We start from the raw sequence: 24106 nt of genomic DNA on the forward strand, positions 1-24106 counted from the left end.
AACATTCTTATGTGTACCAAAACTCATCCCAATCTGGCTCTAATACCACAAATGTAATACCCCTAAATTTCCCTCAATTTCTCATTTAAACAAGCCCTGATAATTATAACGTCCCCACCACCGGAGACCCCACATTCGAGGAATCTGAGAAGGGTTTATATGGCACATACGCAAAATCCAAATAGAAGCATCATACATATTCATTGATATTAACAATGGAAGCCATACACATATGTCATTACTCATAGACATATACATATTAAGGCCAACATACCCACCATATCCTATTAGGGGTACAACCTATAACATAAACAAAATGTAACTTAGTATTACAGAAATCAAAACACCCCCCAAGGACATTTTGGTTGAGACAGTTCTGTACATACTTCTACCCCATGGCTCCAACTTCACTTGACTGGCCCACCTTTTTACCCTTACCCTTACCTAGAATGATGCAAACAAATATGAGCCACAAGCCCCAACAAGTATTGAGTTAATATACCATCATGGGTGAGTAGTAGTAGGGAAATCTTTTGTGCGTATGGTTATTTTTGTATGGAAATGTATGTGTTTTAAAGCCTTAGGTTGAGCTATTGAATGGGCCCCAAGAACCGTGTTGGTCTTGGGTTAGGCTAATCTTGAATGGGCCCCAAGAATCTCATGGTGAGTATATGAGTGCATAGCCTTGGGTTGAGCTATTGCATGGGCCCCAAGGACTATGCTAGTCTTGGGTTGAGCTAATCTTGAATGGGCCCCAAGGAGCTCATGGTAAGTATATGAGTGTATAGCCTTGGGTTGAACTATTGAATGGGCCTTAAGGACTGTGCTAGTCTTAGGTTGAGCTAATCTTGAATGGGCTCCAAGGATCTTATGGTAAATATATGAGTGCATAACCGTGGGTTAAGCTATTTAATGAGCCCCAAGGACTGTGTTGGTCTTGGGTTGAGCTAGAAGTAGAATGGACCCAAGTACCATAAGGAGTTTTGTTGAGTGCATAAGCCTTGGGTGGAGCTAAGTTTGATTGGGCCTTAAGGATCGTATGGTTTGTGTGCACCTATGTATGTGTTAATACTCGTTAATGTTCAAAAATGTGATTGTATGCTCATAATTACATGTGTGTGTTGCAATATGAAAGAGTAAGGCATGATATAGTTTATGAAATGTTATAAGTGGTTACTTCCTACTCATTTCTTATTATTCATGCCTTGAGTCATAATGCTTTGATTGCTTTATATTAGACTTGTTGAGCCTTGTGGTTCACATTTGCTTTTGCGTCATTCCAGATAAGGGCAAGGCCATAGTTGAGGGTGAGGTAGGTGGCACCTGAGTCAGGGTTTAGTATGTGTATAGAGACATTCCAGCCAAAAGATACTTGAGGGTCCGAGTTTAGTATGTGTACAGAGACATCCCAGCCAAACAATCCTTCAGGGTTCGTTTTAAGGGCATAAGAAAAAGGGATTTATTTTTTGATTAGATAGTTTTGTTGCCTTTTCATTTTAAAATATATGGGCGATTGAACCCTAAATAGATTAGTTAATGCAATATGGTGCATTTATTTATTTTGCTCTTGTTGTTAATGAGCAAGACTGGAATTATAATCATTTTAAGTCATATCTATATTGATTTTATGGGGACCTCCTTTCAGATTCCTATGCTAGCGGGATATCCAGGAATGGGCCCTTACAATTAATGTCAAACCTAACGACCTAAGATCAACGATCAGTTAAAGAGGGAGAGAGAGAGAGAGTCACTTGAAAAGAATTGTCACCGTAAAGTAGAACCACTGTCATATTCCCTTTTTTGTCATCGTAATGTAGAACCACCTTATTACAAATGGGGTTTAGTTCTAGATATCTTAGTGAGTCTAAGTGTGTGTTAGAGAGAGAGAGAGAGAGGGGGGGGGGGAGGGGAAGAAGAAAAGAAAAAAGAAAAAAAGACAATGGACACTATGGCCAAGTTTATTAGAAAAAAAAGGAAGATAAAGAAAAATGAGAGAAAAATAAAGAGGTATTTTTGTCATATTAATGATTTTAACAATTATAGAAAAAATATAACTAGAATTGTAAAGTAGGAAAAAATCACTATTATTTCTTAAATGTCAAAATTATCTTTTATCTTTGGATAAATTGTAAAGAACACCCTTGAGGTTTGGCAAAATTATAAAAGACCCCCTAATGTTTTTGAAATAACAATAATCACCATAATTGCCCATGTTATTAAATAAAAGGGTTAAATAACCAATTTATCCTTTATTCTCTCTCATTTTTCCTCAAATTGAAAAATAAAAAATAAAATTAAAATTAAAAAATTAATTGACTAGACAAAACCCATTAGGTTCATCATTGGCATCAATAATGAATCCAATAGGTTTCATACAACATGTGATAAACCCATCTAGGTTCATCACAACAAATTGAGATTGCGATGAACCTAGATGGGTCCACCACATGCCATTTGATTGCTAATGTTTGATGAACAAATAGAGAAGGAAAGAGGAAGAATAAAGGTTTGATGGAACCTATATTTAGGTTTTGTTAGACTCAAAACATAGAGAAATGAATAAGTTAAAAAAAAAGGAAATGAAGGTTTGACGGAACCCAAATTTAGCTTCCATCAAACCCAAAACACAAAGAAAAAGAACCCAAGAAGAAAATGAAGAATAACCTAGAAAGAGAAGAAGAATTGCTTGCTCTTTACTCATGTGAGGCTATTAAGGATTTTCCCACCTTATAAGAAAAAGGGTTGTGGCTGCGAGCTTAATTATCTCTTTGGAAAATAACTTAAGAAGGAGATGAAGATGAAGATGAACCTAGAAAAAATAACTTAAAGAAGGAGATGAAGATGAAGATGAACCTAGAAAAAGAAGAAAGAAAGGTTTTGACAAAACACAATCTTGATTGGGTTTTATTTGAACCTAATAAGATGTAAAAGAAGTTGAATATAGAAAAAGAAGAAAAAAATCCAATTTGGGTTCAAAGCAAGATTAGGTTCCGTCCAAACCTAAGAAAAGAAAAAGAGAAAGAGAGAGCATTAGAAGTTAGAAAATGAGAGAGAAAGTTATCCCCTCAAGTTGTTGCTATTACCATTGCCATTATAGTTGACTATTTGAAAAAAAAAGGGAGAGAGAAATATAAAAAAAAATATCGAGAAAAGTGTTCAAATGTAAAAGTATTTTATTTTTTTTTAATATCTAACAAGATTAATTAACAATAAGAGAGAAATTATAATATTAAATTAAATCTAAAAAATATTCTTTATATTTTCTCAAATCTCAAAAATATTTTTACAATTACTCCAAACCTCACATTTACCATATAAAAATTTGCCTTCATTTTTTATCCGACCTCGTGGTACATATTATAATTTAACCCCTTTTTATAAAAAAAAATCAGTAAAATGGGGTTACCGAGTAAACAGCGGCCCCGGAGGCTGTAGAGATAGAAAGCAGAAGGCGGACATGGAATTGCCGGAGCCGCCGGAGTGTCCGGTGTGCCTCCAACCCTACGACGGCACGTCCACAACCCCTCGCGTCCTTTCATGCGGCCATTCGGCGTGCGACAACTGTCTCCTCCGCCTCCCCCAACCCTTCCCTCACACCGTTCGCTGCCCCGCCTGTACCCAACTCGTTAAGTTCCAAGGACCCTCTTCTCTTCCCAAGAACATCGACCTCCTCCGCCTCGCCTATTCCTTCCTGAAACCAGATGGTAAAGATCGCCCAAAACCTGCGTATTTGGACGCAAAGCCATCAACTCCGGTCACTGATCGTCATTTAATACCGAATTTATGGCCTCATGAGTTTTATCTGGCATGGAAGAACTGGGTTGTTCCGGAGGAGGCTGTGCTGGTTGAATTTAGACATGAAGATGGTTTATGTTCTATGTTCCGTGGGAAGATTTTAGATTCTTCGGATTCATGGGAGTTGCCTACCAGGTGTTTGATGAAAGGGCATGAATCGGTGAGTCTTGTTAGAGCCGGTGGTTCTTTATGTGATGATGATTCTAAGTTAAAGTACAGCTATGTTGCGAAAGTTCTGAAAATTTTGTACGGGATGGCAGATGAGGAAAGAGCCGAATTGGGTTTGATTTTGAGGGCATCTTCTCTAAAAGAGAGTCAAATTTGTAAGTGCTACGGTCTTTGGTATAATACGGCTGATCATAATCTATACATGGTCCGTGACAGGTATTCTGGGAGTTTTTCTGAAAAGTTCAGCGATTGGAGAAGTGGTTTTATTAGTGAAAATGGAAATGGTGGTTTGTTTAGTGCCACAAATTTTGCCATGATCGGTATGGAGTTATGTGAAGCAGTGAGTGCTCTACATTCTGAAGGGTTATTCATTGGTTATTTGTCTATAACATGCTTTGATATCGACCATTTTGGCCACATTCATATTGACTTGAATGAAGCCTTGGTGATGAGTCGGAGAGCTCGAAAAATGATTTTGGAGGCTATTCAGGATGTAGGAAAAGTTAAAGACATGGAAGTGAGTTTAAGCGATTCTGCTCTAGAAACCCTTGCATTTATTAATCCAGAGCTATTGTTTGAGTTACTGCGGAGGGAAAACATCAACTTGAAATTTGGACCAAAATTTGAGGTTGGCTATTCATCAGATGTCTGGTCCTTAGCTTGTACACTACTTTGGCTTCTTATCGGAGAACCATTCACTGACTTGATCTGCAATTTATTACAATGTCTTGTACCTCTATCTAGTGATGTGAAGGGTTCTGATTATACAGGGTTTTATATGAGTTGGATGGAAAAAGTTAGGAATTTGTTAGAAACCAATTTGGTTTCAGAATTTGTTCCTCTGCAGGAGATTCTATATGAAGGTTTAAATATTGATCCAGCAAGCCGACCATCTGTGTTTGACATGTGGAAAAGCATTAGGCAAATGATTATTAAACCAAAGTTTGATGTTATGGCCAATTTACCTCAACCAGTTGAAAAGACCATAGGCCGTTGTTTGTTTCTTGGAAAACTGTGCCATTTACAAACGGATAGTGATAAAATATTGGAAATACAGTTAGTAAATGGCCTGCAGGAGAAAGGCGATAATGGTGCAGCAGATGGTGATCAAATTGAGGCGGTGATGGTTGACAGGGATCTTGTTGAAGGCCTCACAGGGGGTCATATCAAATGTGTTGATTTGAAGGGCCATCTGGATTGTGTTACAGGATTAACTGTTGGAGGTATAAATTTGAGATGGTGCTTTCTTATGCCATTTTTGGTGGCCTGTTAACGAGCCTTCACTTTTGCATGATTGTCTGGTGCTAGCCATATGAGCCAAATATAATATGGTTCACATTGTTTTGGTTTTCAATGCATCATGTGCTAACCCAGTATGGAGTGGCTCTCTTTCATTTGGTCTGAAAAATGCAGGGGAAGCATATGTCACAAACAGTTATTTTGGTGGAAACAGTCTTAGTAGGTTGTTCAAGTGAAAAGAATTGTAACTAGCCCGCAGTTAGATTCTTAAAGGATTACAAATTCAGATTCTATTCCAGTCAGCTTCCATAAAATCTGATTTTGAATTGTTAAGTTGCAACATTAGTCCGTTTTCATTCTCTTATTTTGTGTCACCTCTCAGCTTTTGTAGATTAAACATCTTTGCTTTTTTCCATGGAAACTTAAAACTTCTCATCATCACTATTATGTACTTTAGCAACATTCAAGTTCTAATTTCCTGCCACTGAGACCATGCAGTTTGAGCACATTCTGTCTCTCTCTTCTTGTAGGTGGCTTCCTTTTCAGCTCCTCATTTGATAAAACAGTCCAAGTATGGTCTCTGCAGGTACATGCCTTAAAGTGAAAACTCTTTGAGGTTTGTCGGGTCATCCAATTAATTTGAAATTATTGGTTATCTTTAGTACTTTCTAGCAATTAGCTTGCATTGCAATGGTGATTGATGGAGACTGAAGTATGCTGTGTATGGTCCAGTCCTGGTGAAATAATTTACCATGCAGAAAGATTAATAGTTGAGAGACATATCTATGGGAATGTGCTGCAATCTACTAACAAGTACTAAATATTCAGAGAACATTGCTGCTCATTTGCTAGTTAACCCTTTTTGAGGTGTTCCATTTCCATCAATGGGAATAAGAAAATTTCTGGAAGAATGGAGCAAAAGCTTCCTTGAAGCTCCTTAATTGTATGAGACTGATTGATAAGTGATAAGCAAACGAAGAGCATTGGGTCTCCCTTTGCTCATGGTAGTGCCCTTATTTATGCTTATGAGCTCAACATCTATTGTCCTGTTACAGGTCTCCCATTGCGAGCATTTGTATAGGCTTACTTTATGTATAAGATAGGTTAATTAGTTTCAAGCACCTCAGATAAGGTCCAGAATGTTGAATGCATGCATGGAGGTTCTCTTACAAAATATTTGGAAGAGTTCGATGTCTAAGTTAAAAACAAAAATAAAATAAGATCCTGCTTAGGTTGGTAGGTAGATAGTGAGAAGCTTAATTATAAACATGACTAAGTCTCTTAATATAAATAGTTCTGGGTTCCTCTTTCATGAGTGAACTCTTGCAATCATTATTAAAATATGAATTTTAATGGAATTAGTAGATTATTTGTGATCTTTTAATTTCCTAATAATATGCCTTTGAGATTTACCAAATCTACCCTTTGCAGGATTTTACTCTTGTACATACATTTAGGGGTCATGAATACAAGGTAATGGCTGTAGTTTTTGTAGATGAAGCACAGCCATTATGCATAAGTGGTGATAGTGGAGGTGGCATTTACATTTGGGGTATTAGCAATCCATTTGGTCAAGAACCAATAAAGAAACTATTTGAACAAAAGGATTGGCGCTATAGTGGTATTCATGCCCTTGCTATTTCTGGAACTGGATACCTGTATACTGGGAGTGGAGATAAGTTGATAAAGGCATGGTCTTTGAAGGTAATGACTTTATCTATAATCACTTCTGCGATGGTAACTTCAACTTTATTGCTATAAACCTGAAAGGTCATGATCTGTTTTGTCCTCAGGATTATTCTGTGTCACATGTTATGAATGGTCATAAATCAGTTGTCTCTACATTAGCGGTTTGTAATGGGGTTCTATACAGTGGAAGTTGGGATGGAACTGTGCGGTTATGGAGTCTTAGTGATCACAGTCCTTTGGCTGTGCTGGGGGAAGATGCACCTGGAAATGTGACATCTGTTTTGTCTCTTGCCGCATGTGGGGATGCTCTTGTTGTGGCTCATGAGAATGGGTGTATGAAGGTAATTTATTTTCCTAAATCCTAATGACTTAAGTGAGATTGTCTATGGTGGTTATTATATGCACTTGGAAACTCCAATTGAATATAATGATGCAACTTCAGTGTCCATGTTAGATAGTCTGCACAAACAACCAATAGCAATTATGTCATGAAGCATCTAACATAGACAGTCTAAGAATGTATTCTGCTTGCAATATAGCGTAGAATTTTTCAGTCTTGAAATGGCTTCTTTGCAAAAAAGTAAGTAAAGGATACGCGCAAATACAACCTTCCCCGAACCTTGCAACGGGAGGAGCCTTGTGCATTGAGACATAAAGTGAAGATTTTGGGACCAAACTCTAATAAATTGGTTAACTAAGCCCATCAATGGGTTGGCAATATGCCAATGTGAGAAAAAATAGCAAATAAAATTATATGAATCACAAAATAAGTTTAGTTCCAAGCAATCATTTGTTTTCTTTTTGCTCCTTTCAGATTTGGAGGAATGATGTGCTTCAGAAATCAATCCAAGTTCACAATAGAGCCATTCTTTCGGTTGGCATGGAGGGGAAATGGGTTTTTACTGGGGGTTGGGACAAGGTTATTAATGTGCAGGTAAGTACTGTGGTATATTGTATGTATTCTATGTCAACCATTCCTGCATTGCCCTGATCTTTGAGCTGATTGGTTTGCTGATATTAAACTAATGCATAAAATTTTATATTGAATTTGAAATGATTTAATGAACTGGTACAAGATTCTCTGGATTTTCCAATGTTTAATTTAGATTATTCAGAATTTAACTCCAGTCTATTTCATTAGAGATTCATGAACTTGTCTACTGATTTTCAGGAACTAGCAGGAGATGAGTTTCAAATAGATCCCATACCACTTGGATCTATTACCTGTGATTCTGTTGTAACAGCTCTTCTGTACTGGGAAGGAAAGCTTTTTGTTGGACAAGCTGATAGATTAACCAAGGTAAGACAAACTCTATTCATTTTGATTTTTCTTCCTGGCAGCATCTCCTTATGCTTACTTGGCCAGTACAGTAGAAATTCTGTTGCCTTCAGTGATCAAAAGAACACTGGAAATTGCATTGAGTGATTAAAGGGCCCATAGTTTTTTTTTTTTTTTTTTTCTCTCAAGGGCCTATAGGTTTTTGTGTATTTTGATTGAAGCTTCTGAAGGAGGCATCAATTTTGTCTCAAATATTCATCCTGATAACTTGTTAATAGTTTGACATGCTGTTCTTCTTTGTGAAAGCCTAAACCACAAACTTAGCAAAAAAGAAAAAAGCCTAAACCACAAAATTTACTTTCCTCTCTTTATGCCTGTAATTTGGTTTCATGAAATGTAGTCCAGGTCTTGCAATATTTACATAACAAGGTCCCATCCCCTTCTAACAAGTTAGTGTTAGACTGTCAGTTAGAAGTTTTGGCAATCTCTGGTACAATTTTGTATGTTTCTTATGCTCATTATTATATCAGTTTGTTGGACAGTAGAGGGCAAGTAGACTGTAGTGATGCTTAGGGAGTAAATTTATGGGAATGAATCACACTTAAAGATGAGTGTGGCAAACTCTTCTTTTATTTTGGAAGAGGAGACTATCTAGTCACCTTTGTGTCACAACCCAAGGAGAATTAGAGGGTCAATACTGTAATTAGTTACCATTGTTTGTTAGGAGATACTATTAGTTCTGTTGTAACGCACATGGGTGTTGTTTCTAAATTTTTCTTTCAGTTGAATAGCCTATTATCAAATCTTAAGAGATCTGATCGGTTTATCCCTAGAATTCTTCAGAAGTCTAGAGAGTGAGAGAAACACAGAGAAAGAAAGGGAAGAATAGGGAACGCGGAAGTGATTCAAAGAGAGAGAGAGAATTGAGAAGGAGTTGTAAGAAGAAATTTCAATTCAATATTCTAGATGCTTTCAAATGTGGGCGGGGCGTAAATTTATACCCTCACTCCCGCTTACAGTAGTTCCTGCTCAACAGAGCACATGCCTAACTAATTTCTGTTTTATTCCCTTCCTAACACTTCTCCACTTGCATTCTACATTTACGCAATCACCCTTCTAAGTATTGTTGGTACATAACAATACTCTCCCCTTGAGATATTTCTTATCCTCAAGAAATGGTTAAGAGGCTGGCTACTCTTGGAAACTGCGTTAGAAGGTCCGAAAGATACTCCCAAGTGCTATCATCCTTATGTTTGTTGGATCACTACACCAGAACTTGTGGGATAGGTGCTCCATGCCGGTAGATCACTTGTTTTTCTAAAATGGCAGCTGGTTCAGGTGCTGCATTGGGCTCTCCTACGTCCAGAGGTAGTTGAGGGTTCACCTGCTGCCCCTTTATAGCTTTCTTCAAGAGTGAAACATGGAAAACCAGGTGTATCTGTGTATCCTCAAGTAGCTGGAGTTTGTAGGCCACTGCCAATCTTGTTGAGAATAGGAAAGGGGCCGAAATACCTTGGGCTCAGTTTGGAGATGGGTCCTTTAACTAGGGATTTTAAATGGGGGCCTTTCAATTTCAAGTAGACTTCGTCTCCTACTTCAAATTCCCTGTCACTCCTTCCTCAGTCGACCAGCTGCTTCACGCGGTTTTGGGCCATGGCGAGGTCTTTTTTTATCTGTTATAGGACCTGCTGTCTCTGTTATACATGTTCATCCACTGCTGTTATGTTGGTAGAGTCCGGTAGTGCTGGTAATAAGGGTGGCCGATAGCCAAAAAGAGCCTCAAAAGGGGACATTTTGATGGTGCTGTAGTGGTTGGAGTTATACCACCATTATGCCATCGAAAGCCATTTGTGCCAGCTTCTTGGATTCACAGAACACAAACATCTAAGATAGGTCTCCAAACATTGGTTGACCCTTTCCGTTTGCCCATCTGTTTGAGGATGATAGGCAATGGAGAGGTTCAACTTGGCCCCTAAGGATTTCCACAAGGTCTGGCATAGAAGGCTAGTAAATATCTTATCCCGACCAGAGATTATAGTCTTTGGAACTCCATACAATTTCACCACCCGGTCTAATAAGATTTGGGCCACTTCTTGGGCAGTGTAGGGATGAGTGAGACTGAGGAAGTGGCCAAATTTTGTGAACCTGTCCACCACCACAAGGATGCAGTCTTTACCTTCCGACTTGGGCAACCCTTCTATAAAATCCATTGATATACTCTCCCAAGCTTGGTTGGGTATGGGAAGTGGTTGTAATAATCTTGGATAGGCTACCGTCTCATGTTTGCATTTCTTACACACATCATATGCCAAAACAAACTTCATTACTTCCTCTTTGAGTTTAGGCCAACAAAATAATTGTTTTACCTTGTGATAGGTATTCTGTACTCCCGAGTGTCCCCCCATGGGAGATTCATGCAAAGCCTGGAATATCCTCTTCTTCAACACGTCATTGTCCCCTATTATAAGTCGGCCTTTATACCTGATCACCCCATTCTCGTAGGTATCAGTTGCTCTAGGAGGCCCCTGAGCCGAGCATCCCCTTTATAACTCCTCGTGATTTCCTCACACCAATTAGGTATTACCGCAGTAATAGAGGTTGCCCAACCCTCCTCCATGCATCGGGACAACGCATCTGCTGCGATATTTTCCTTGCCCTTTCGATATTGAATGACATAGTCTAGCCCCATAAGCTTGGTCATCCCTTTCTTTTGTAGATGGGTGTGAAGTTTTTGCTGTAATAGAAATTTCAAGCTTTCGTGGTCTATTTTAATGATGGACCTCTTCCCTTCCAGGTAATGCCTCCACTTATCCATCGCGAATAGCACTGCCAGCAACTCCTTTTCGTAAATGCTGAGGCCTACATGCCTGGGGGCCAGGGACTGACTTATAAAAGCAATAGGCCTCCCTTCCTGCATAAGGACAGCCCCTATTCCCACTCCACTCGTGTCAGTTTCCACCACGAAGGTTTTGTCAAAATTAGGGCCTCCCTTCCAGCATAAGGTGCTTCACTCATTAACTTCTTCAGCATCTCAAACGCCTCCTCAGCCTCCTGACTCCATACAAAACTGTCTTTTTTAAGTAAATCTGTCAAAGGTTTGTTGATTCCTCCATACCCTTTTACAAATCTTCGGTAGTAGCCCGTTAGACCTAGAAATCCCCTCAAGGCCTTAAGGGAAGTAGGTCTGGGCCAATTATTCATTGCTGCCACTTTGTTAGGGTCGGTACTCACCCCCTACCCGGATATGATATAACCCAGATATTCCACCTGATTTTGGGCAAAGGCACACTTTGACCTCTTAATATACAACTCATTGAATTTGAGAATCCCAAGGTAATCCTTAGGTGTTTTAGGTGAAGGTCAAAGGTGGGGCTATACACCAAAATGTCATAAAAGAAAACGAGTATAAAATTCCTTAGGTGGGGTTCAAAAATTTGGTTCATAAGTGATTGGAAGGTGGCTGGGGCATTTGTTAGTCCGAATGGCATTACAAGAAATTTGTAGTGGCCATGGTAGGTTCGAAAGGCGGTCTTATGTATATCAAGGGGGTTCATTCGGATTTGATGGTAGCCGGATCTTAGGTCAAGCTTAGTGAAGATGGTGGCATGCTTTAATTCATCTAGCAAGTCTTCAATGAGGGGAATTGGGAACTTGTCTTTGATGGTAGCTTCAATTAATTGGCAGTAGTCAATGCCAAACCGCCAGGTACCATCCTTTTTTTTTACAAGTAATACGGGTGAAGCAAATGGGCTATGGCTCGATCTTATGAAGGATTTTTGAAGCATTTCTCTAACCAGATCTTCTATTACTGTTTTTTAGTTAGGGGGATATCGGTAGGCACGTATATTAATTGGTTCGGTGTGGGGTTTTAGGTGGATGGTGTGGTCTATAGGTCGAGTTGGAGGTAGGCATTTCGGTTCTACAAATAGATTCTCAAACTCAGTGAGTAGTATATTAAGAAGGTTAATTTGGTGTACCTTTAGCTTAGTTTGAGGAAAGGTACTAACCGTCAGCATGAACTCTCCCTCTGCCTCCAGTCCTTCAGTCGTCTTGTCAGTAGCTTGGATTGAAAATAGCTGGGCTACTTGATTCATCTTTTGTTTTAACATCTTCTATAGTCTTCCTGTTATCATTTTGCAAACTCCCCATTCTTTGCTGCTCGTGAGTGTCATTGGTTTCCCTTCCCTCTCAAACTTCGCCTCCATCTTGTTGAAATCGAAGCAAATTGGGTTAACCTGCTTCATCCAATCCATCCCTAATACTACATCGCAACCTCCCAGTTTAAGAAGCCTCAAATTAGCTTCAAACTCTTCTCCTTGCATCTCCCAACAGAATCCAGCACATGCTGATTTGCTGATGACCTTACTGCCATTCGCTACAGTCACTGATAATGGTTAAGTCTGGATCGAGGGGCACTTCAGCTTTTTGGCTGTTCCTTCATCCAAGAAACTATGGGTGGTCCCACTGTCGATGAGGATCATCAACCCACTGTCTTCTACTGTTCCCTCCACCTTTATAATTTTGCTATTTGTCAGCCCCTTCAGGGTATGCAGGGAGATCTCTTCGCTCCCCTCCTCCTCTTCTCCTTGTGGTTGAGGTTCTTCCTCCTTTACTTCTGCCATTTCCCTTTCTTCCCCTTCCAGTAGCAGGAGCTGCTTTCGACATTGGTGACTTGGGAAATATCTCTCTCCACACTTGAAATAGAGGTTGGCATGTCTCCTCTGCTCCATAGTCTTTTCATATTGGTTAGTAGGAGCAGGTAGAGCCACATTCTTTCCCCCTAGTGATCCTCTCCCGACCTTCCTGCCATAGTTCCTTCCGGAAGGTTGGTTTCCCTGAGCCACTCCTCTTGCCACACTCCGTTGTTTCCTCATTAGCGCCTCCACTGTCTACTCCTGGAGCCTAGCGCTATCAGCTGCATGTTTCAGGGTTCTGGGGCGAAGCACCTTCACCATTGGCCTTAGCTCCTCATTCAAGCCGCTTAAGAAGCTTGAAACGAAGTAAGCTTCCGTCAGGTAGGGGTTGTGGTTGAGCATTAAGGCCTTGAGTTCCTCAAACCGTAGTTGGTAGTCCAGCACCGTCCCTAGCTGTCTAAGTTTGTTGAATTCCTCTACCACATTAGATAAGCCTCGATCCCCAAATCTCTCGCACAACTCCTCTGCGAATTCCTCCCACCGACACTCTTCTTTGACTTTAAAACATCCTTGGTACCATGCGTCTCCAGCATCATTATGATACGCTGTCGCCACCGTTACCTTCTGCCTCTCAGCCACCCCATACCACTCAAACGCTCGTTCACATCTTCTGATCCACCAATGCGGACTGAGCCCATCGAACAACAGAATTTCCAACCGAGGCAGGGGCATACTTGTTTGGTTATGACTAGCCTGATTCTCAAGTCGCCTTCTCCACCCAAATTTTGTACTACCCTCATCTCCTTCAGAGATTTCTAGTGGCTTATGATTCGTGCCCCGTCCCTACGCCATCGGCTCTACTCGCCCGGGCAGTATGGGCTCCATTCTCTCTCTTGGAGGGAACTCAGGTGAGAGATTCATCTGGTTCTGCCTCGCGAACATCACCACAAACGTCTGCATTTGTTCCCTTAGCTGGACTCCCAAGTCATCACGGATCTATGCGACTGCTGCCTCTAATTTCCGATCAACCGCTAGAGTGGCCTCATGATTTCGGTTAGATCCCAATTCCAGTTGATCCACTTGGCCCTGGAGATCGTTTATTGTGGATCCAAACTGTTGTACTTGCGTTTCCAGACTCTTCATTCTGGTACCATCCGCCATTACCACCGTAGCCCAAGAGGTGCTCTAATACCAATTTGTCAGATCTTAAGAGATTTGATCGGTTTATCCCTAGAATTCTAGAATTCTAGAGAATGAGAAAAACACAGAGAAAGAAAGGGAAGAATAGGGAACGCGAAAGTGATTTCGAGAGAGAGAGAAAAAGAGAGAATTGAGAGGGAGTTGTAAGAAGAAATTTCAATTCAATATTCTAGATGCTTTCAAATGTGGGCGGGGCGTAAATTTATACCCTCACTCCCGCTTATAGTAGTTCCTGCTCAACAGAGCACATGCTTAACTAATTTTTGTTTTATTCCCTTCCTAACACTTATCCACTTGCATTCTACATTTACGCAATCACCCTTCTAAGTATTGCCGGTAGGTAACACCTATAAATAGGCTCTAGTATGTAGAGAAGAGTAGGTTGGAATGATATAGTGAATTCATATTTCCCTCATTTCTCTCTCGTTCTCCCTTGTTTTCCCTCCTTTCTCTTGATTTTTACTCTATCTCTCCCTCCAATTCTTCTATGTTCTCTCTCGAATTCTTCCAATTTCCTTCCTAGACCCTAGTTAAACCCTAGGGTCATGACATTTGGTATCAAAGCCATCGTTCCTCGACGGCTCTCTCTGTTAAGCAATTTCAACGGCTCTCGGTTGTGATCCGGAAGCTTTAGCAATTAGTCAAGGCAAATTCCGAGTGATCAAGATCAAGCAATCGGCTCGGAATTGAGGTTTGTCGAACCCTAGCAGGTGATGAATTGTAGGCGAAGCAGAATCGTATTCGACCAGGCAATTTCCAGAATCGGTGGATTCGTAGTTGAGCGATCTTGTCCAAAGTGATTTCTGCAAGCAATGATTAAGTTCATAACAACAGATTGTTAGCATTTGCAGCGAAGCTTGACGTGAATCTATCAATGGTGAATCTATCAATTCCGACTGGATAGAGGCTAGTGGAATTTCGGTGAATTGCAGCCAGGCAGATTAGGTTTTGTAATCTGATCCGACTTGAATTTGGAGGCGACGTTCCTCAGAGAGGAATCTAACGCACCCGACCTTGATCCTAGTTGTAATTTGGATGCGGAGTTCTACGATTTTGAGCCAAGGCAGAGATAAGGAATTCTAGTGGTTACAGAGCTTTGGTTGATGATTGGGTAAGCAGGGACGCAGGCCTAGGGGCGAATTGAAGCAAAGCTGATCAGTATGTGGCTGTCGTGATTTTGAAGGTGAAATAGACGAGCAATTTCAATTGTGTGATTCCAGGTCTAATTGTTGCATGTGCAATGGGTTTGACGGAGGAAGGCGAATCAAATCTTGGGGAATTTCGAGCCACTAGATTAGGCGATTATTGGAGGCGATGTTTGAGTGACTCTCGACTGATAAAATTTGACGAAGAGTACAAGAAACGATTGCAGCAAGTAACTCGAGAAGTGCTATTCAAGTCAATTCCTCAAGGGACTACAAAGGAGCAGCTCCATGACTTTCGACCTCTCTTGTCCCAATCGTACAAGGTTTTGAATTGAAGGAGAAGGCCAGGTCTATCACCTAACAATTCATTTCGATCATAAATTGTAGGCAGGTGGCTGGCTAGTGTGGTGAGTTTTGGCAGTAATCAAGGCTGAGCTATTCAAGCGATCCAAGGAGATGACTTAGATTAGAGGCGCTGAGATTCAGATTTAGGTGCGCTGCTATGGCTGTTGCTTCTTAGAGGTGAACCTAATTGGGCAACCTGGTAATTAGCCATGGCAAATGAAATGGGGATGAAACGATTGGAAACTAGGACAAACAATCGGGTAATTGGTGGCAAGCAACTCCAAGTGGAGGCAAGTTGCTGTTGAGCAGAGTATGAGGCCAAGTTGGATCGAGCTGTTAGCGGGCTCCAGGAGCAATTTGCTAGATTAAGCTAGCAAATCAGCCAGCAGTTGAATGTTGCCTTGAGCACATTTGCTCGGCAACCTAATGCTAGCCTTCTGACGAATTTCCCTCCCAGGGGGTCATCGGCGCCAAGATATAGGCAATGGCCTAATGATCCGATGGCAGTAAGGGAGAGGATAGAGGTAGAGGAAGATAATTAGACCCAAGGCATGGGCGGTAATCACTCCATTCTTCCAAGGCCACGATTGGACATTCCCTCATTCAAAAGAGATAGACCTCAATGGTGGATCCGACGATGTGAACAGGTGTTCTACCAATACCGAGTAGCTTAAAGGGAGAAAGTGAACATGGTTGTAGCTCATTTGGATGGCGTTGCAGACTCTTGGTTTCAAAATTGGAGCCGAGGAATGGTGGAATGGAATTGGCCGAAGTTCGTAAATGATCTCTGCAACTGGTTTAGGGAGAAGACAAGGATAGATGTCATTAAGGGATTCAATAAGCTGAAACAGAAGGGAACAGTGGAGGAATATTAGGGGAAACGAGGCATTAAGAAACAGCCTTTTCAACTTCCCAATTTCGTGGCAGCTATAGGGATTGAGAAAATCAAATAGGCTTATATTGAAAAAGATGATAGATGGATATTGATTATCAGGTTCCCCATAATGCATTTTTCAAATATCAAACTAAGCCTAAGCTGACAACACACGGTGATCTGTGTTTTGAAGGAAAAGAGTTGAAGGAAAAGTTAAGGGAGATGAAGCCTAGGATGCTGTCACATGAACTAAAAGAAGCTCTTTGGATGCCTAAAGGTGCTCCTTCCCCATGTCTCATCAACATTCAGAGATATGGTCCACCCCTTTCTTATCCGCATTTGAAAATTCCGGGGTTGAATGCTCCTATTTCTCTTGGAGCTAGTTTTGGTGATCATCTTGGTGGTTGGGGCAAACCTCTTGTTGATGAATATGACCGTCTGCTCTATGGTGATGTTTTTGGGGTCTTGCAACAAGATCAACCCAACTATGAGGAAGAACTAGTTAATAAAACCAAACATTGGGGTGGTCTGGAGGAAGAAGAGGAGGTGGAAGAAGAGATCGAGGAAGAGGAATAGGAGGATGGCATTCAAACAGTTGACAGCCTCTCAAGCACACTCCCACTGGTGTTCAGACTCCTGATGCTATTGATCTCCGGAAGCAGCAAAGAAAATAGCCTAAAAAGCCTCTTTATCAAGTACTTGAGGAGAAGGAAGAAATGATTGCACGGAGCACCTTGCTTGGGACATCTCATACCTATGTCATGGGCACGGGCACACAAGACAAGACAACAGCTGTCAAAAGGGTTGATTTGCTTAAAGGTCAGAAATCAGATAGAGTTGATGTGACATTGCAGCCAAAAGAGTTGGAAGTAATGGACAATGTTTGGCCTGCAGAGAAGTTTGAATTTCTTTCTATGATTGAAAATGATATGGTTACAAAAATGACAACTTAATTGGAACCATTTTCAATGGCAATAGAGAAGAGGTGGATGGCTAGACTTGGTGCCGTAGCAAATCATAATACTGTTACAGTTGAGGAAAAAGAAAGGAGAAAGCAAAAGAAAAGGGAAATACGAGAAAAGAACAAGAAAAGGTAAAGCAGAAATCAGATTGTGAAGACTGGAATCAGATGAAGAACAAGGTTAGCAGCTGTAAGTTTCTTAGGGACAAGAAACCTTTCAATGAGGGGGGATTATCATGACCCAAGGAGAATTAGAGGGTCAATACTGTAATTAGTTACCATTGTTTGTTAGGAGATGTTGTTAGTTCTGTTGTAGTGCACATGGGTGTCGTTACTAGATTTTTCTTTCAGTTGAATAGCCTATAAATAGGCTCTAGTATGTAGAGAAAAGTAGGTTGGAATGATATAGTGAATTTATATTTCCCTCCCTACTTTCTCTCTCTTATTCTCCCTTGTTTTCCCTCTTTTCTCTTGATTTTTGCTGTCTCCCTCCAATTCTTCTCTGTTCTCTCCCAAATTCTTCCAATTTTCTTCCTAGACCCTAGCTAAACCGTAGGGCACGACACTGCCAAAAGGAATCTGCAAGTGCAGGATTAGGTAGTGTTTTAAAAAGTGCACTTTAAGTGCAAAGCACAAAGTGCAGCATGCTTAGGCCTTTTTTTTGTGTGAAGCTCAACGACTTTAGTTGAGCGCAATTAAAGCACGCTTCAAAAATACACTTGTTTTTTTTTTTATTTTTTATATCAAACCATGAATGGTTGGATTTGTTTAAATTTTTGCAATGATGTGGCTGCTTGAATGGAAACCTTACCCATAAAAAGCTGTTTAAGAGCTGATAAAATTATATATTCATTTAAACAAAAAAAAGTAGACTATATTTACCAAGGAAGCAATTATTGATGGAAACATTTAAGTAGGTGTAAATTAGGGAGTTGATGATTAATTCCTAATTGCTATAAATTATGTTGATTAATTGTAAATTAGGGTTTGATTGTTTGGGAGTTGCTGTAAATTACAGGTTGATTGATTGGGGATAGGTGTAAATTAGGGATGAATTTTTTTTCCCTTGCGCATTTTTTGACTGTAGGAGCTTGTAAACATGTATAAAATATAAATAAAAAATGGTATTTCATCATTTGTTAAATTTGCAGCCTTCATTCTTAGTTTTTTTTATAGTTTATATTTTTTATGCTTATAAAAGTTTGTACTCTTTATTTATGTACACTTCACTTCACTTAAGTGTGCGCTTCGCTTTGTGTTTAAGCTCTGTAAGCCTTCTGCACTTAAGTGCACTTATCGCTTTTGAAAACACTAGGATTAGGTAGTTGACTCTATGTTTACCTTCATCTGATTGTTTCTATGACTGTCCCATTAATGGTGAGCAACGAACTGGCTGGCTTGGAATCCTTCCAGGGTTGAAACTTTTGCTGTTTGGTTTCTCTTTTGAGTTTTGTTGCATGAGCTGGATAAGTCTTTCCCTTGGAAAAGGAATTTTGAAGACTAAAGCCCGTCTGGTAGTGTCTTTCTTTTTCTGGATATCATCCTAGGAGCTTATGCTCACATTAGACAGACTAAGGATAACTTTGGATGAGTCTTATACAGTAAATTTCTCCTTTCCCTGAAAAGGGATTCAGAAGACTGAAGCCCCTTCAATGGTGTCTTCTGTTGTCTGGGTAACATCTTTGGAACTTATTCTCATGGCAAATAACCAAAGAAAAATAAGGAAGATAATTTTCGATTGATGTTACATACACAATATAAGTTCATAACTAGTCTTATCTCCTTTTGACATTTCTGGTGGTTAGGGAAATTGGGTCTGTTATATTCTCTTTGAATGATTGGAATTGGAATCCTTTTTCAGTTGCAGACTTGAGGCCTTGTTGGGGATTTACTGTATAAGACTCATCCAAAGTTATCCTTGTTGGGGATGCATCTTCCCTTGCAAAGAGATGGCCGGGGCTGGTGGTAGTTCCTATGTGTTTGATGGTGCATTGGAAAGAAAAAGATTTATGGCTGTTGGAGGTGTAGAGCCCCCATACGCTTTGAAGGGCATTGGAAAGAAAAAGATTTATGCCTGTTGGAGGTGTAGAGCCCCCATACGCTTTGAAGGGAAATATTCTCGTTCATGTTTTCTATTCTTTTTTTTTTTTTCCTTCAGGAACTATGTGGGTGCTGTAATAAAATGTGCCATTCTAATCCTTGCTGTACATGGCTCGTTCACTTCAGTTTTGGTTTTTAGTTATACAAGTTTGTTCAATCATCCATAAGCCAAAAATGATTGCATAGACGTCGCTTTATGCAAGTTTCGTGCCTGAAAGGAAGTGTGTAAAACTTGAATTTATTGATCAAAGAATGAAGTTTAACTCTTTACAGTTGATGGTATTTGAATCATGGACTCCAACTTGTTTTTCTTTGCCTCGTCCATAGGAGGGAAAGTGATTTACTGGGTATAATATAACTCCATGGAACAAGATATTGGATAGAAGCTGATTGATTGATAGTTTTATGTTTGTGCTCTCCAGGTATACTATTATGGATCAAATTGAAGGCTGCTTGTTGACACATGCAACTGGACTGGATAAGAAGAATTCTGTCTGGTATCCATCCATGGAACAATGCTCAAAACTGAATATGACATGGCTGGACAAGTCATCACACGTTTGTTTCTTCATATGACAATGAAATATATTGTAAATAGCCGTCGGTGTTTGTGTCTGTAACATAGTGTGGTACTTGATCAAAATAAACTTGGAAAGGGTAGGGTAAGGTAAAGGTAAAGGTAAAGGATGGGTGATGCTTGGGAAGTCTTCCTATTGCACCAAACTTACAGAAAAAAGATAAAGGTAAGGGAAAATGTAAGGGTAATTTGTATGTATGGCTTTCACCGTGAAATATATTTTTACTGTTCTTTTCTTTCCTTATCCTGTCTTTGTGCTTGGATGGAGGGATTTCAAATAAACTTGGGTTTTTGTTAAATAACTTTGGGGGTTTTTTTTTTTTTTTAATCTATAACTTATAATATATAATATTATATCAAAGGTATGGTACCCGTATTTTTTGATGTCTAAACCTTTCTCATTAAAGAGAATTTTGACAAATGCCCATATCTAGTTGGAGATGATTATCTTTTAGATCTTCTATAATACCTTGGCTAGCTTATATCCATTCCAATTAGAGATATTTATCATTTGGTGAAACCATTACCTTTTGAGATATTTAAGTATTGCTTGTTTGAAAGGATTGTTATATTTTTTAGGGTAAATTGGAAAGAACACTCTTGAGATTTGATGAAATTACAATAAATTTCTTGATGTTTGAGAAATGGCAATGACCACCTCTTGGTGTTAAATAAAAGGATAAAATAACTAATTTATTCTTTCTCTTATTTTTTTTTTCAAACTAAAAAATTAAAAAAAATAACCTAGTTGGAATGTATTGGGTTTATTGTCAACATGTGGTGATAGAACTTAGATTTTGGTTGAAGAAAAAGAAAAATAAGTTGGTAATGAACCTAGATCTAGGTTCATCACTATTAAGTTCAAGAGAGAAGAAAAAGATGATGACAACAATAATGTTGATGATGTTGGTGATAAACTTAAATTTAATTTCATCACTACTAGATTCGAGAAGAGAGAGAAGATGAACAGAAAAATAAGAAAAAGAGGTTGGCGATGGATTTGGATTAATAGCCATCGTGTGGCAATGAGCCCAAATTTGGGTTGAAGAAGAAAAAAGAAAAAGGAAGAGAGAAAAAGAAGGAAAAGCCCACAATGAATTTGGATTCATCGTTATCATATGGCGATGAACCTAGATTTGGGTTGAATAAGAATAACCCAAATTTGGGTTCGAGAAAGAGAGAGAAGATAATAGAAGAAGAAGACAGAAATAAACCTTGATCTGGGTTCATTGTCGCCATATGGCAATGAACACTGCTCAGGTTAACCTGCTTAATTGAATAGAAAGTAACAGCTCTTAAGATACTCAATGTATCTTAAGAAGCCTAAAACACCTCTTTATATAATTCCAAGCACTCCAATTTATCTTATTAAAACATTCTTTAGTTGTTTTTGGTTGGTTGATATAGTAGTATAGCAATGGCACCACGATCCAAGAGGGAGTGAATTGAGTTATTTTAAAAAAATTGATTAAACTTGAAAACCTTTTGCTGAAAACTAAGATTTTAATACAAATGAAGATGAATGAGGGATTGCTTAGCACAATAAATGTAACAAGGAATAAAAGCAACAGAGGGACACAAACAATTTATAGTGGTTCAACTAAATCCAGCGTAATCCACTCCCGTAGCTTCCCACTAAGAATCTTAAACAATTCACTAAAACTTCCTACTTCACAAAATAGGACCTCTAGCATTAATCGCTAGAAAATACAAACCTCTTGCTTAGACAAGTAAGCCTTCTAGCTACACAAACTAGGCAATTACAAGAGAAGACCTGAGAGTAGAAACTCTCAATTATAATGATCTCTCAAATATAAACACCAAGGTTTGAACAAATGATTTACAAATCCTTTTGAGAGAAAATGTTAAAGCACAAAATGTGAATACAAATATAAGCTCGTTAACCTTCTCAAGAGCATCATTTTGTTATATTTATAGGCATCCCAAAAGCTTTGAAACCAACTGGCAGTTTGTGACCATTAGACCCTGCAAAACTAGTTGTTAGAGAGACATGAGACAAAAATGGTCATCAAGTTCAAAAGTTGGCCGGTTAGATTAGTGTTGTTGCCAAAAATAAAACAATTAGATTTTATGACGTGGGACCAATTGTTGTAAGTACTTGATCTTGGTGTCTAGTGAAATAGGGTTGCCACGAGAGTGAGATTGTCTTAAGGATGTTGCTGCAAGGATGTTCCCCCAAGAAGAGTTGTTGTGAGAGAAGTTGCCTCAAGGATGTTCGCCACAAGGGATGTTCTCGCAAGGATGTTCACCACAAGAGATGTTACCTCAAAGATCTTATAGCAAGGATCTTCGCCACAAGGGACCTTGCTACAAGAGAAGTTGCCTCAAGGATGTTTTCCACAAGATAAGTTGCCTCAAGGATGTTCGCAAGGATGTTGCCATAAGGATCTTGCCGTAAGGATGTTCGCCTCAAGGATCTTGCCGTAAGGATCTTCGCCTCAAGGATTTTCGCCACAAGGATGTTCACCTTGAGGATTTTTCCAAAAGGATGTTTGCCACAAAGATCTTGCCATAAGGATATTCGTGTGACACCCCGCCCCACTCATAGGTGTCACCGTAACCCAAGGTTACACCAAAGGTCTTCGTCGTAGGACGACTATGCCCTCTCAACAAGGAAATGAAAATAATGTGAGTGCCCTGGGTGGGGTCTAGGCTTCGCCGCCTCCAGCCATTGAGAACTCGAGGTCTGAGACACACAAGCAACGAAAGGACACTCAAGTCTCGCATCTGGTTAGGTCTTATGGGTGAAACCAATGAGCTACTATTTAAATGTATTTATCGGCCAACATGCAAAACTTTAATTACCATAAATAGTCCTAACTGACAACACAAATTTAACATAAACATTGGTTGACCCCATCTAATTAGCTCACAACAGGATGTCATAATAATTACAAGTCCACTCAACCCACACTCTATGATGTGTTGTCACCCATTTTAACTAGATGGTCGTCGACACACACCGCATTCCCCTTACCGGACCTCGCGCCATCTATGTTATTAGTGGGGATAAAAGGGTGAGTTATAAGACTCAGTAAAGGTAATATGAAATGCAGTAAATTAATAAACATGACAAACACAGATAATGTAAAATGAATCATGCATGCAGGCCCGTCCATCACACCTTCCAGGGTCTTGGTGGCCCCTAGTGGTTCCTTCTAAGACCCCATCTTGAGACTCACACAGTAAAAAATTAGTCAATGTATCAAAATTTTATCGAATCAAGAAGTTCTTTTTAGTGTCTTATAGCTAGGTATTTATAACACACAATTCCCAAGGATGCTAGGTGTTGACACGTGTTAGTTGTTAAGTGGGGATCTTGGTCTCGCCAAGACGAGGCTCTTGCAGCTAGGTCAATGGCATTGCAAGGATAACTGGCCAGGACAAGGCCCTTGCCGTGAGGACTGCCATGTCGCAAGGCGCTTGGCTGCAAGGCTATGTTGCCACAAGCCACCATGCAATGCCTCAGCCCTTGCGGCAAGCCCCTTTGCTACGAGCCACCTTACAACCCCTCAACCCTTGCTGCAAGCCCCTCAACCTTAAGCCATAGGGCCTTCTTTTGGTGTGCATTAGAGCACACTACAGCAAGCCTTCTTTGCTGGGGAATTAATATTCTTAAAGGACACTACCGTAAACTTCAATATCATTATTACTTTAAAAAATCCTCCCTTTTCTTTGTATAATTTTCTTACGGTACAACAATTGCCCCCCACTCTTCTTTTTTCCCTTTAGGTAAAATGGAAGAGTAGGAAAATTTCAAAATTTACTGCCGAATGGTGTTAAGGCACACTGTCGCAAGGTCGGCTATTACCCTTAGGTTAATTTTTTTGTTGTCCATTGGCCTTTTGACATACTCTTATAAATTCCACTTACCTCAGTTATTTCCTGTGCTTTTATCTTAGACATACAATCTCTCTACCGCAAGGAAACTTCTAAGTAATTTTCTTTGGAGTAGTCCTTCTACCACAAGACTTTACTTTTCGTGTTGCCAGAAGGCTTTTACTCCTTGTTCTTGCCGCGAGAGTTCCCTTTCTTTCTTCTTGTCATTAGGATATTTCTTAACATCGACATCTTGCTGC

At 39.7% G+C, this 24106-nt stretch overlaps 1 protein-coding gene and 1 pseudogene across 2 annotated transcripts; both read left to right on the top strand.

Moving 5' to 3' along the window:
* Positions 1–3393: 3393 nt before the first annotated feature.
* LOC127798727 (uncharacterized) lies at positions 3394–20246 on the top strand. 2 transcript variants are annotated; one of them, XM_052332291.1, is made up of 7 exons: positions 3394–5186; positions 5733–5788; positions 6634–6906; positions 6996–7232; positions 7706–7825; positions 8063–8191; positions 19191–19711. In XM_052332291.1, exons 1-7 carry the CDS (start codon positions 3458–3460, stop codon positions 19200–19202), a joined length of 2556 nt encoding a protein of 851 aa, XP_052188251.1. In that variant the 5' UTR covers positions 3394–3457; the 3' UTR covers positions 19203–19711. The 2 variants fall into 2 exon arrangements, with proteins under 2 accessions (XP_052188251.1, XP_052188250.1); XM_052332290.1 differs by lacking the exon at positions 19191–19711 and adding an exon at positions 19852–20246 and having other exon boundaries at positions 3395–5186.
* LOC127799083 (uncharacterized) lies at positions 15704–19161 on the top strand (annotated as a pseudogene).
* Positions 20247–24106: the final 3860 nt, after the last annotated feature.

This window comes from Diospyros lotus, chromosome 4 (genome assembly GCF_014633365.1).
Source record: "Diospyros lotus cultivar Yz01 chromosome 4, ASM1463336v1, whole genome shotgun sequence".
Lineage (NCBI taxonomy): Eukaryota > Viridiplantae > Streptophyta > Magnoliopsida > Ericales > Ebenaceae > Diospyros > Diospyros lotus.